Below are 12,341 nucleotides of genomic sequence, written 5' to 3'. Positions count from 1 at the left end.
TCGATGGTATCGATTATGAAATGTGTACTAGAGACGAATAGTCTCGTGAATTAGATGAAAACTGAATCAACAACACTGGGTATAAACTCAATGGGTAATTAATTACTGAATGATGACTGATGAAATAATAGAAAAAAAAAAGGATACATAATTATTTAGAATTATAACTGATGTTTTTCAATGAATAGAAGAAATTGTATTTGTTATGATATCTACCCCTCCTGTTTCTTACTCGGTTCCCGAAGTGCTTCAAGGTATAGAGCTTGTCTGAATGGGTAAGTTATCTGCTGTTAATGATCTGTACATATATATATATAGTGTGGATGAATTGAGAATTACAGTTGAGAATGATCTTGAAAGAACTGAAATCGGTTAGAGAATATTATCGATTGTAAATGAATTGTTCATTCACCGATTAAATGTTAGAAGGGTATGATATTTCATTAAAAGATTTAGGTTATCAGTGGTAGAAAAATTGATTATGTTGTGATTAAGAAAGGGTTATTTGGAAATTTTTTGAGATGAGTTCTGAAAGAAATATATATATATCAATCAGAGATTTCTTGATCGAAACGTCTGAAATTCTTGAAGCTTAAACAGATCATATAATCGCAATCGTGTATGAAGGGAATTTGTTTGATTAAATAAATATATCGAGGTATATTCCGATAGAAACCGTATGATACAAATGGTTTGAAGATGGTTTAAATGAAGATGAAGTGAAGAATATAGAATAAGGAATGGAATATGTGTTAGACATGATTCTCCGATTATTATCTTAGTGATTGCTTGAAGAAAATTGAAAAAAAACATTATTCGAGTTCAAGACCGAGTAATGTAGTTAACAGAGGTAGGTTACCTGTAATCTCAAAATACGAGTGAAAGCCAAGTGTGACAAATGACTTCACTGTAAAATCTGGAGAATGAACATCGACCGTGGTATATGTTAATTATATATGAGAAGATTTATCTCTACCGGATGTCATTACGGTACTTTCTTCTTTATCGACACTAATATGATTATTTTAAATTTATCTTGGTTTGACTATTCCTATGATTACATAAGTTCAAGATCTATTAAAGATTTGCTGTTGGGTTTGCTGAAATTTTTGGGTTGAAGCATTAAATTTTTCAGATTAGTATTTATGGGTGATAAGATCTGCAGGAACTGCTTGATAATGATACTACTGTTTTCGAACGATTTGATGTTCTTACTGTTGATATAATCTCAATAATGGAATGGTTAATTCGCATGATATGGTGGTAAATTATAAGCGAAGTATAATATGTTGCAAGATCAAGATGATGAAATGTTTTGTTGAATCGAGAAGATTGAGCTAATTGTCTATTGTGATATTGAACATGCCAACACGTATATATGCTTGGAAAGGGGTCATGGTATTTACCTTGTTTATGTATTGAATATTAAAATATTTAAGTTAAGGTTTAAATCAATGGCAATAGTGTAAGAGAATTCTAATGTGTTTTCGTAAAAGTTGCCCGAACTCATCATTGATTGAAGAAGTTGAATGTGCTATAGATTTTGTAACTGAAAAGATAGTAAAAAATATATTTGAAATTAGAGGTTTTCTAAAACTAGTCGGTTATTACGAAAGATATGGAATTGGAATGATCGATAGACGTTAGCAAGGTTCCGATTAGTTGAAAGCTCGATTAATCAAGCACTAGTTCGTTCGATCAAAATCGATAAAGAAACTTGTGATTTGCGGGATAGCGTGTTTTGATGCAAAAAAAAAGAAAGTGAAGTAATGGTTTATGTTACGAAATGTTAGAATCACATGGGAAGAATTATTTGATACCTGATTCGGAAGTGGTAGTTATTGTTCTTGCATTAAAAGATCAAGATATGATAATTAATTATCATCCGAAAAGACAATGAATGTATGTATATTCAAGTTGAAAGCTTTGTTTTGTGTTATGAGCTATGAACATCTGACTGTTATCATTTGAAGATGGTTCAATTTTGGTAGAGATAAAAAAAAAAATTAAACCAACTTCTTTACAGCAGATCTGCGAAGCTCAGAAATGTGGTAATGAGTTATCGATTAAATGGATATAGTATACAGATTTCTGATTAAACATTTCAAATTGGATACGATGGTTGTTTGCTATTTAGAAATAAAAGCTGAACAGAGAGATTTAGAACTTATACAGGAGAATTTGCATGAAATTATAGTAGTACTATGTCTATGCATTTTGGAAGAATAAGATGTACAGTAATTTGAGACAGATGTATTGAAGATTGGAAAAAGAAAAGCAATACTTTGAATTTGCATATAAATGTTTATATTAGGTACAGATATCTTCAGAACTGTTACAACCAGTGGTGACATCAGAATGGAAGTGGGATATAATTTCTATGGGTTTGAATTGGAATTATCTCGATCTTTGAAAAAGAAAGACGGTATTTGAGTAATCATCGAAGGTATGGTGAAGCTTGTATATTCTATTCTAGTATGAATAAGTTTCTTACTCAATAATTGTTTGAAATCTCAGTTTCTGAGATTATCAGATTACATGGTATGGTGGTTTCTATTATTTCTGATTGAGATACGTGGTTTATACTCTGATTATAGAACAAGTACAAGAAGTTTTGGGTGCGTAATAATAGTTTTCAACACTGTATGAAGTTCTGAATAATGATTGATGTAAAACTGCATGGGATTTGATTAAATACAAGAGAAAAGAATATGCGAGTTGTTTAATTCGTGAAATTGAAGAAAAGTGGAAGTGATTCGAGATAGATTGAAAGTAATTTTGACAGATAAGAATCATATGTGGACTTGAAACGTTGGGATATTGAGTATTTAATTAGTGATATGATATTTCTTAAAGATCCACCTTGGAAGAAAATTTTAAAGATCAGGTTGAAAATGAAATTGAGTTCTTGTTCTGTTGGGCTATGTGAAGTTGTAGAAAAGTCAAATTGGTAAAATATTGCTTGGTTTTGCTTCTAAAGTTACAGAAAGTTTATGATAATTTTTCATGATTTGAAGCTCAGAAGATTATAGAGATCAAATCTCTTGCATGTTATACCGACAAAGGATATTGAGATTTGATGTAATCTATAGTATGAAAAAGAGCCGGTTGAGATACTAGCCCGAGCGGTAATGTCATAATATTGAAGAAGCAATATGGGAACCGAGAGGAACAGCGAGATCTTTGTACTTATACCCCCACCTCTCTCAGGTAAATTTCGAGGACGAAATTATAAAAGGGGGGGAGAATTGTAACTACCCGAATTTTACCGTTACCGAAAAAGTGTATTTTCGGGTCTCCGTTTCTGAAAAATGGATTCGTAAATATTTATTAAAAATATTTACGAAGTCAATTGAGTGGTTAATTAGAGTTTAATTAAGTAAATTTAGTTTAATTAAGAGTAATTAGGAAAAATGACTAAATTGGCCGGGCCTCGGGTAAGATATTTTTAGCCCGGGCCCGGCCCGAATTCACTAAAGGACAAAAAAAAATCTGCATATTTTTTTTTATTTTGGAATGTTATTTTTTTGTTGTTTTCTCTATATTTTGCTACTATTTTACTATTATGTTGCTATTATTTTGTTGTTATTGTTTGGATATTGTCTAAAATTTATTTTATTGTTAATTTTCTTATTATTTTAAAGGCATTTGTTAATTTTTTATTATTTTAGAAGCAATTGCTTGTTAAGTTGCATTTATCTTAGTGTTAATTTAAGTCTACATATTTTTCAAAATTTATTTTCAATTTTTTGGGAAATATTTATTTTGATATTTTTAGTATTTTTGATGTATTATATATATTTAAAAATAATAATAAAATAATATAAAAAATTAATACGGGTGGGCCGGACCGGGCCCGAATTTTAGTATTTTTATCTGGGTCGGGCTTAGGCAAAATTTTAGGCCCATTTTTTAGGCCCGGCCCGAGCCCAATAAATGGGTATGATTTTTTAGTTGAGCCCGACCCAAACCCGGCCCGCCCGGCCCATGAACACCTCTAGTTGTAAGGTTTTAAATTACCTTGGAAAGTCTGTAACAAACGATAAATGTTTTATTCAAACTTATTGTCCTAGAAAAGATTTTAAATAAATAAGAGCTGCATTCAATAAGGCTTTTGTAGATTGTAAAAATTTTGCTAAGTATATAAGTATTATAACATCTTATATTTGAATTCGATAAATCAAGTCGGATATAGGGTGTTAGCACATAAATTAATGATTTGAAAAAATAAACACTACATGGCACTATAGGCTAGACATGCTAATTATCATTTTAATATTAAAGTGGGAAAAAAAGTTTTGACATCAAAATGAAAAAATGAATATAACTCAAGGGTCGAATTTTAATATAAACCTTCTTTTAAATATATATAATTAACTTATTTGTTTTAGTTGGTCTGTTGTAACCTTTTATGTTTGCAAAATTTTCTCTCATGTATTTGTAAATATATATAATTAGCTTATTTATTTTAGTTGGACAGTTGTAACCTTTTATATTTGTAAAATTCTATCTCATGGATTTGAGGTGTTTGTTATACTCAATTTAGGAATAACAACAGAAGAAGTAAAAATGATGAAAGAGATGACAAAAGGAAGAAAGGGAGGAAGGAAAAAAAGATGATGAAAGTAAATAAATAATAAGTTATATGTAATTATAAAATATAATTAATTTTAAATTTACTTTTTCTTTAATTTTTATTTTAGTAAAAATTCTATGATTGGTTTTTTTATTCTCCAATATATTTTATGATTTTGTTTGAGTTCATGGTTGCCCTTCCCAATAATGTTATCTTTAAGGTATAAACTTATATTCTTCTTTAAGAGCAGGGGCGAAGCCAAAGGGGCTGGCATGGGCCTGACCCCCCTAAAATGTAAAATTACATTTTAGGCTCTTGAAATTTTTTAAAAATTTTAAATTAATAAAGGTAAAATTACACTTTGGCCCCCCTAAAATTATAAAAATTCGATTTAATCCTTTACAAATTATAAAAATATAAAATATAAAAAATTAAAATTTCATCCGGCCCCCCCTAAAAAATTTTTCTGACTTCGCCCCTGTTTAGGAGTACAAAAAATTCTTTAAGTACCTAAATGAGAAATGAAATACAGTTTGAGGCCAATTTTACATTTAAGTTTAAAAATAAAGATTAGGGGACCAAAAGAGGAATTATGATTTCATTGCATTCACAAAATCTCGAAGGCATCCTTTTGGATTTTCACTTCAATATTTAATTTTACCGCCACCTAATAAAGCTTAAGTTACTATAGAAGCCCTTCTACTGAGAGTTAAATTACATTTTATTTTCTCTACTCAAAAATTGATCTAATTAGACCCTGTACATTATTTCAAAGAGCAAATTAATCATTTCTTTTAAAAATTTCATCCCATTGTACTATCAAAAATAGGCGTGGCTGACAGAATAGTCAGACAATAACACATGACATGCTGCTTGTACCTCATTCTGATGTACAATGACCAATTTTTAATACAAAAAAATTGATGCTTTTTTTAATAGAAGGATTAGGTTGCTATATAATCTACCATACATGGATTAATTTATCTATTTTTTTATTATAAAGGTCTAAATTCAATCTAACTTTTAGTATAAAGACCTCCATCAACGAATCAGGAAGTGTTTAATTAGAAATGAGTAAAATTTTAACTTCAAACTTAGCGGTTACATAAAAAAAAAATGATCCTTAAGAATCAATAAAAATAGTTTTCGGTTTCTTATTATTTACAAACACAGATTATTAGATCAATTGAACTAGAACATGAACTGCAAGATCAAGCTTTAGTAATAACAATTCCATGTAAAAACAAGACAATTATACAGATTTGGTAAAATGCCAAATTTAAACATGAAAATTTATTATGTAGCTGCAGATCTTCGTTCCTGAATTTTTGCGTCTTCAACATCACTAATCTTAGAGGAAGTTTGGTTCTTAAAATCATAAAAGTAAAGCATGAGGGCCACCCATTTTACCAAATTCCCCAAGCAAACTAGGCTAATATGTAGAGTCGTTTCCCCAATGCTACTGTCTCCATTGTACCACGTTCTATAAAGGAAAGCAAATCGTAACCCAAATCTCCAAACAAAGAATCCAAGCATTAAGAAGAATCCACCGCCCCTATTACATCTACTGAGATACGATGAGAGGAATAATGCTACATCGCCTTGTTTATTATCTTCCAGGATTGAAACCACAATCCCCATGTTCCAAATCGCACTCCATTCGAGGTACTTCACCAATAAAGCTATAAAAGGCACCATAAATATCACCATGAAGAAGACAGCTAATGATGCTAATATGTATATGCTTGTTGCAAACGAGATCAGTCCAAGGAGAACAAGGGCAGCTAAAGAGAGAGAACAAATTGATGTGATAAGAGGCCCTTTGAACCTTGTTTCGTTGATAGATCTGCAAATCATGTGTTTGAGGCTGATGGGTTTTTCTCCTGCATATATCATTGATGCAATATCCACGATTGCAATGGTGTTGAAGAGGTCTACGAAATGGAGGGTTCCCATAAATAGGACACACATGAAAAGATCCATAGGAGAAACTTTCTCTAACAAGTACCCAATTTTGGTTAGTCTTTCATAGTCATCATATGTTTTCTGAAAGATTTGTGCGGATTCAATCAGGGTATGCTGAAGGATGATCTCGTAGAAAACGAGGAAACAAAAAAGAGGGAAGGAAGTGAGGAAGGTTAATAAAATGAAATTGGGATTATTCAATGGGATTTTCAGAGATTGTTGGATTATCTCAAAGAACCCAAGTCTGTCTTTCATCAACCTTGATGAACTTTCCATCGTAGTGATCTAAGCAACTGTATTGTAATACCTTATCCTCACACTCAATGACTCAATATGAAGGTGAAGACTACAAAGTGGAAGTCTTTCCAAGGGATTGACTTTTCATGGTTTGTCATATTGGTGGAAAGTTAAAGGAAATGCTAGTTGGTTGGTTTGGTTCACATCTTCTTTGACTTAAGAGGAGACTTATCTTTGCTTTTCCTTTTATCTTTTTGTCATAAAAAAGGAGATTTGTCTTAAATTGAAATGTAATTTTTGTTTTTATAAGAGATAAAAAGGCGAAATAAAACATTTGTACTAATAGCAGACTTAAATATAATATTTCATAAGTTCAAGTTTAAATATAAATATTTACAATTTCTTTTACTATCTGTTGTAAGTGGGAAAAAAAGGGCTAAGAATGAATCTTAAGTTTGAAATGTATTGGACATTAATTCAATAACTAAATTGTTGGGTTATATGTTTCATATTGAGTATTGATTATCTTGATTTGGTAAAAGTTCATATGCATATGGATATTTATATGCCCAATGTTAAGAACTAGGCCTGCAATTCAGCAAGCTTGCTAAATTAAATTTGGACCCATTTGAGATCCACTTCAGGAAACTTGGGAAATGTATAGTGTTTTTATTTTTACATAAGATATTACATATTTAACTCAACTTATTAATATATTAAAATTCATATAAATATATTAAGTTAATTACTCTTATAAGGTAAAATTAATAATTACCTCATGCAAGTCGAGTTTAAGTGACTCAAGTGGTATTAGATTTATTTATAAGTCTTATATAAGGTATTGGTCGGTGGTTTAATATACAACACGCTTAAGTATTACTATAAGTATTCACACGTCCAATACTAACATTTATTTCAAGTCTTGCAGGTAGTAATCTTCACCAACTGAGGCACCTCCCTCTGTTAATGATACACAACTTTCCAATACCTTTGGTTGTTGAGTATAGTGTCAACTGCTTGGAGAACGACACTTCAAAGACTTTTTCCGAACGAATCTCTAAACAACAAACTTGAAATTTGGAACTTTGAATTAGTTTGATTTTTATGTTGAAGATTAAGTTGAATTAGTTAAGCTCAAAATTGCCTATTTACGAGTGAAAAATATAGCTCACTTCTCATGTTTTGCTTATGTTGTAGATGGAGTTGAATTAAATATCTCCAATACAAAATAAAAGTAATAATAAAAAATGGGTTAGTCCAATTATAGCAATTTGAATACGGCTCGATAGTGGGTGGTGGTTTAAACTTTACAAGAATTCGAAATGAAAAGGGCATGAAATGACAAGCCAATTACTTGTGAAGTTGAGAGTTGCTTCACCAGACTTGCGGTTCACGTTTTTGGAATTGTTTGAAGTGTGGAGTTTCACTTGTACATGGCGTTTTAAGATTTCATAGTTTAGTTTTGATTGATTCCATTCATGAAATCTTCTTTTTATTTAATATCAGCAATAAAAGCATAAGTCAAAAGATTGTAAGTTGAAACTTGAAAATTCCTAACTTTTAATATCTCCCATCACAAATTTAAAGAATAGATTCATGTTTAATGTTTGGTGGTTCATAGTAATTATGGGATAATGCCAAACTATAGACAAAAATGAAGGTGGGCCATCTTTGATTACTGGTACTAATTGAAAAAAAAAAATCAATTATGCAATTGGCCATGCAACTAAACTAGTGATAAGTTGTCTATTTTGTTGGTATATTTTACTTTGAAAATTTTAGTTGTTTAATCTATTCTTTCTAAGGGTTATTATGCAACCAACTTCACTATTATAATTGACGAGATATTCACTCAAAGTAAGGATATATGAAGTGATCTAGTATGATTGATTTATCTAATTTTAAGAGATTCAATCAAAGAAGTTCAAGTGATGAAGATCTCTATGTTCTCTCTGTCGAAACCATTTTTTTTAAAAGGGATCGACTTTTTATTTAAAAACGAAAATTGAGTCGTCACCAATCCTTTTTATTTAGGTGTGATCGGATCATCTCACAATTTAATCATTTTAATAAAAGTTTAAATTTACTAAAAATGATCATTTTTGGTCTACAAAATTCAGAAAATGGGTTCGGGAGTCGATTACGCATGAGGAAGGATTAGCACCCTCGATACGCCCAAAATTGGTACCTAGTTGATTACTTAATATCTTAATGTCGAAAGTTAAAAATTTGAAAAGATTTTAAAATACGATCCATTTTTATTAATGTTAATTTTAAAAATGCTTGAATTAAATTGAAATGAGCAGCAAAGGCCTAGTCGTCCCGCGATAACAATATGCCACATCCCGCAAGTTAGGATGCGACATTTGAACCCTCGAGAATAAGCTTGCCTTCGATTTTTATTTAAAACTCAGGTATTTTAAATTTAAAAGGATGTTCGGTTGTTTAGATTTAACGAGAAAATCGAAATCCTGTAAGTTAGGGTACGATTTCTCAAATTTTCAAAAAAACAAAACATTATTTTTAACAGTTTCTTTTTTTGAATAATAGTGATTACAAAACCTAAACGATGCGTGCTATTTCGTTAAAATATTATACAATGGCCTATTATGGATAAAGGAAAAAAATTAAACGCGACCTTTGAAGTGATTTTAATGAAATGGGATGGAATGATAATATACAACATGGAATAATAATTTACGAATAAAATGTTACAATCGATGAATCACAATAACATGAAAATACGAATAAACGAATTATAATACACATAATGCCAATTATCACACAACACATGTCACTTTAATATCAATATTAACAAACAAAGAAAACGAAACAAAATAATATATATATAAAACAATTTAAAGTAAATAATATGAAAAATTTAAAATAAATAAATAAATTGCAAAAGGTTGAAATCAAACAGATTAGGGACTAAATCATAATAAAAATGAAATTTAAGAGTAAAAATTATGACAAAATAAACAAATGAGGACTAAAATAAAAAAAAAGCGAAAAGGCAGAGGACCAAATGGGCAAAAAAACCCAATCCTTGGACACGTGTCCATTTTTCAAAGCATCAGTGGGTCAGGGACTCGATTGAAACGCGTCGTAAATTTTGGGGTCAAATTTATAAAATAAATAAATAAGAAAAAGGACTAAATTAAAAGGAACAAGAATGCGGAAGGACCAGGGGCGTAAATAGCCCATTGAATGAAAACACGCAGATCCCCCTAGAGAGGGTCGGGTCGCGCGCGGGTCAAGGTTAAACGACGCGGTTTTGGCGTTGGTGACCCTAGTTCAAAACGGCACCGTTTCGTGCCTTTATTTAAATAAAAAAAAAATTTGAACTCATTCAGTCATTCTATAAATAAAAATAAAAATTCAAAGCTTTCCCCTTCTCTTTCAATCTTCTCCTTGGCCGACCATAGGCACTGCCTTGCAGTGCACCACCACACTTCTTGCCGTGGCTGTAAGGTGTGATGAACAAAATGAGCTTTTTAGCCCCGTTTTCAATGATTTGAAGGCCAAGCCTTCTCAACCCCCAAAAGATCGAAAGAAACAGTCTCTCCCGCTCCCTTTAAGGTCCGATTTCGACGACGAGACTGCGGGATGATTCCGGTGAGGTTTTCCTTCTTCTTTCTTTTTTATTTTTGTAGGTAAAAATAAAAAAAATAAATATAATAAAACTTAAAAGTAAAAAAATAGAAATGTCAAATGAATATCACCTTCTTAAAAAATTATAAGTTCAAATCTTTGATTTTTTTGTATTTTATCTTCCGAAAAAAATACAAAGATACTGTTTGTGGCTTTTATAGCCAAACTACATGGCTGTTTGTTTCTATTTTTTGTTTTTTTCTCTATTGTTTTTACTGATTGTTGGCTTCTGTTACGTGTTGCCTTTGTTTTGCAGGAGTCAGACGCGTGCTGAGGTGGTAGAGTGCGAGGAGGCCCGGCTGACGTGCAGCGCGCATGGGAGGAGCGGCGGCTAAAGGCTTAGGGGGCTAGGGCTTTTTTGTTTTGTTTAGGTGTTGGGTTAATTGGGTCTGTAAAGTTTGGGTAGTGGTTTTTAAGTAATTTGGGCTTATTTATTGTAAATGGACTCTTTATATTTTTGGACTCAATTTTTTATTTTTTTGGTTTTGTTTGGTTTTGGCAGGGCAAATTGGGCCTACAACACTCTCATTTCAAAAGAAAAAGTTTATTTTAAACGAAAATCCATTAGTTTTGCAATCAAACTAGCTTGATTTATAAGTCTATAAAATCTGTACAGTATAGACTTATTTAATGTTTACTTGTGCGAATTAGAGAGATCGAATTTATTCATTTTTTAATAAATTATTTTATCAATTTATTCTAAGTTTTCATAATAGAAAGTGTCTTGTGCGATTGAATTATAGTGTAATACTCTTTGGACTAGGCTATACAGAGGTAGGACTAGATTTGAATTGTAACCAATTTGTTGTGTTCCTTTTTATATTTCCACTTTTAGTTGTTTTTGTTGAATCTAACCATTGCCAATTGCATAGAAAATAGAGTGTTGAATGGAAGTGTTTGGTTCCAATGGCCACTTCGGTTACCATTGTGTTGAAGAAATTTAAAAATAGAGTAAACAAATAACCACTACAGGAAAATAGGGCTTTAATGGTGTTTTTAGTGGCGTTTGGACAAAAACGCCGCAAATATTATATATTAGCGCCGTTTGCAATAAAACGCCATAAAAAATTGAGAAATAGTGGCATTTTTGGTCTAAACGCCGCTAAAAACTGAGCAATAGCAGTGTTTCTGGTTCAAACGCCGCTAAAAACTGAACAATAGCGGCGCTTTTGGAGAAACGCCGCTAACGCCACTATAAATTGAGGTTTTAGCGGCGCTTTTGGAGAAACGCCACTATAGATCGAGCTTTTAACTGCGCTTTTGGAGAAACGCCGCTATAGATCGAGCTGTTAGCGGCGCTTTTAGAGAAATGCTGCTATAGATTGAGCTTTTAGCAGTGCTTTTTAAAAAACGCCGCAAAAAAGTAATTTAGTTTATGGGTTATGGTTTAAGGCCTAGAGTTTGGGGTTTGGAGTTTAGGATTTGAGGTTTAGAGGTAAATATGGTAAACTACTTAACTTGTGTATATTGGATTTTTTTATAATATAAATCTAAATAAGATATATATAAATTATTATTTTAAAAATATATATATCAAAATGGGTTAAATCCCAAAAGCATAAATTATGAACACAATTATTGATATAACATCATTTTATATTTATATATTGCATACATAAATATTTATATTTATTCAATATAAAAATATATTGATGTATTTATTTTTAAAATGTGTATGATTAAATCAAAATTAAAGTTTCAATTATACATTTAAACCACAATTAGAATTTCACGTCTATAATTACACATTAAATCGAAATTCATATATAATTCGAGATGTATCTCTATCAAAATTTAGGTGTATACATATAATTAAATATCTAATTATGGTTTAAGGGTTGGGATTAAGGGTTTATGGTTTATGGTTTAGAGTTTAGGGATAAGGATATAATGTTTATTATTTTAGGGT

The 12,341-nt window shown here is 31.0% G+C and overlaps 1 protein-coding gene across 1 annotated transcript; it reads right to left on the bottom strand.

Moving 5' to 3' along the window:
- Positions 1-5,793: 5,793 nt before the first annotated feature.
- LOC108459913 (uncharacterized) lies at positions 5,794-6,978 on the bottom strand. Its single transcript, XM_017759313.2, has one exon. It carries the CDS (start codon positions 6,815-6,817, stop codon positions 5,873-5,875), a length of 945 nt encoding a protein of 314 aa, XP_017614802.1. The 5' UTR covers positions 6,818-6,978; the 3' UTR covers positions 5,794-5,872.
- Positions 6,979-12,341: the final 5,363 nt, after the last annotated feature.

This window comes from Gossypium arboreum, chromosome 4 (assembly GCF_025698485.1).
Source record: "Gossypium arboreum isolate Shixiya-1 chromosome 4, ASM2569848v2, whole genome shotgun sequence".
Taxonomy (NCBI): domain Eukaryota; kingdom Viridiplantae; phylum Streptophyta; class Magnoliopsida; order Malvales; family Malvaceae; genus Gossypium; species Gossypium arboreum.
Note: the sequence above shows the minus strand (reverse complement) of the source record. Positions and strands in the feature narration are given on the sequence as shown.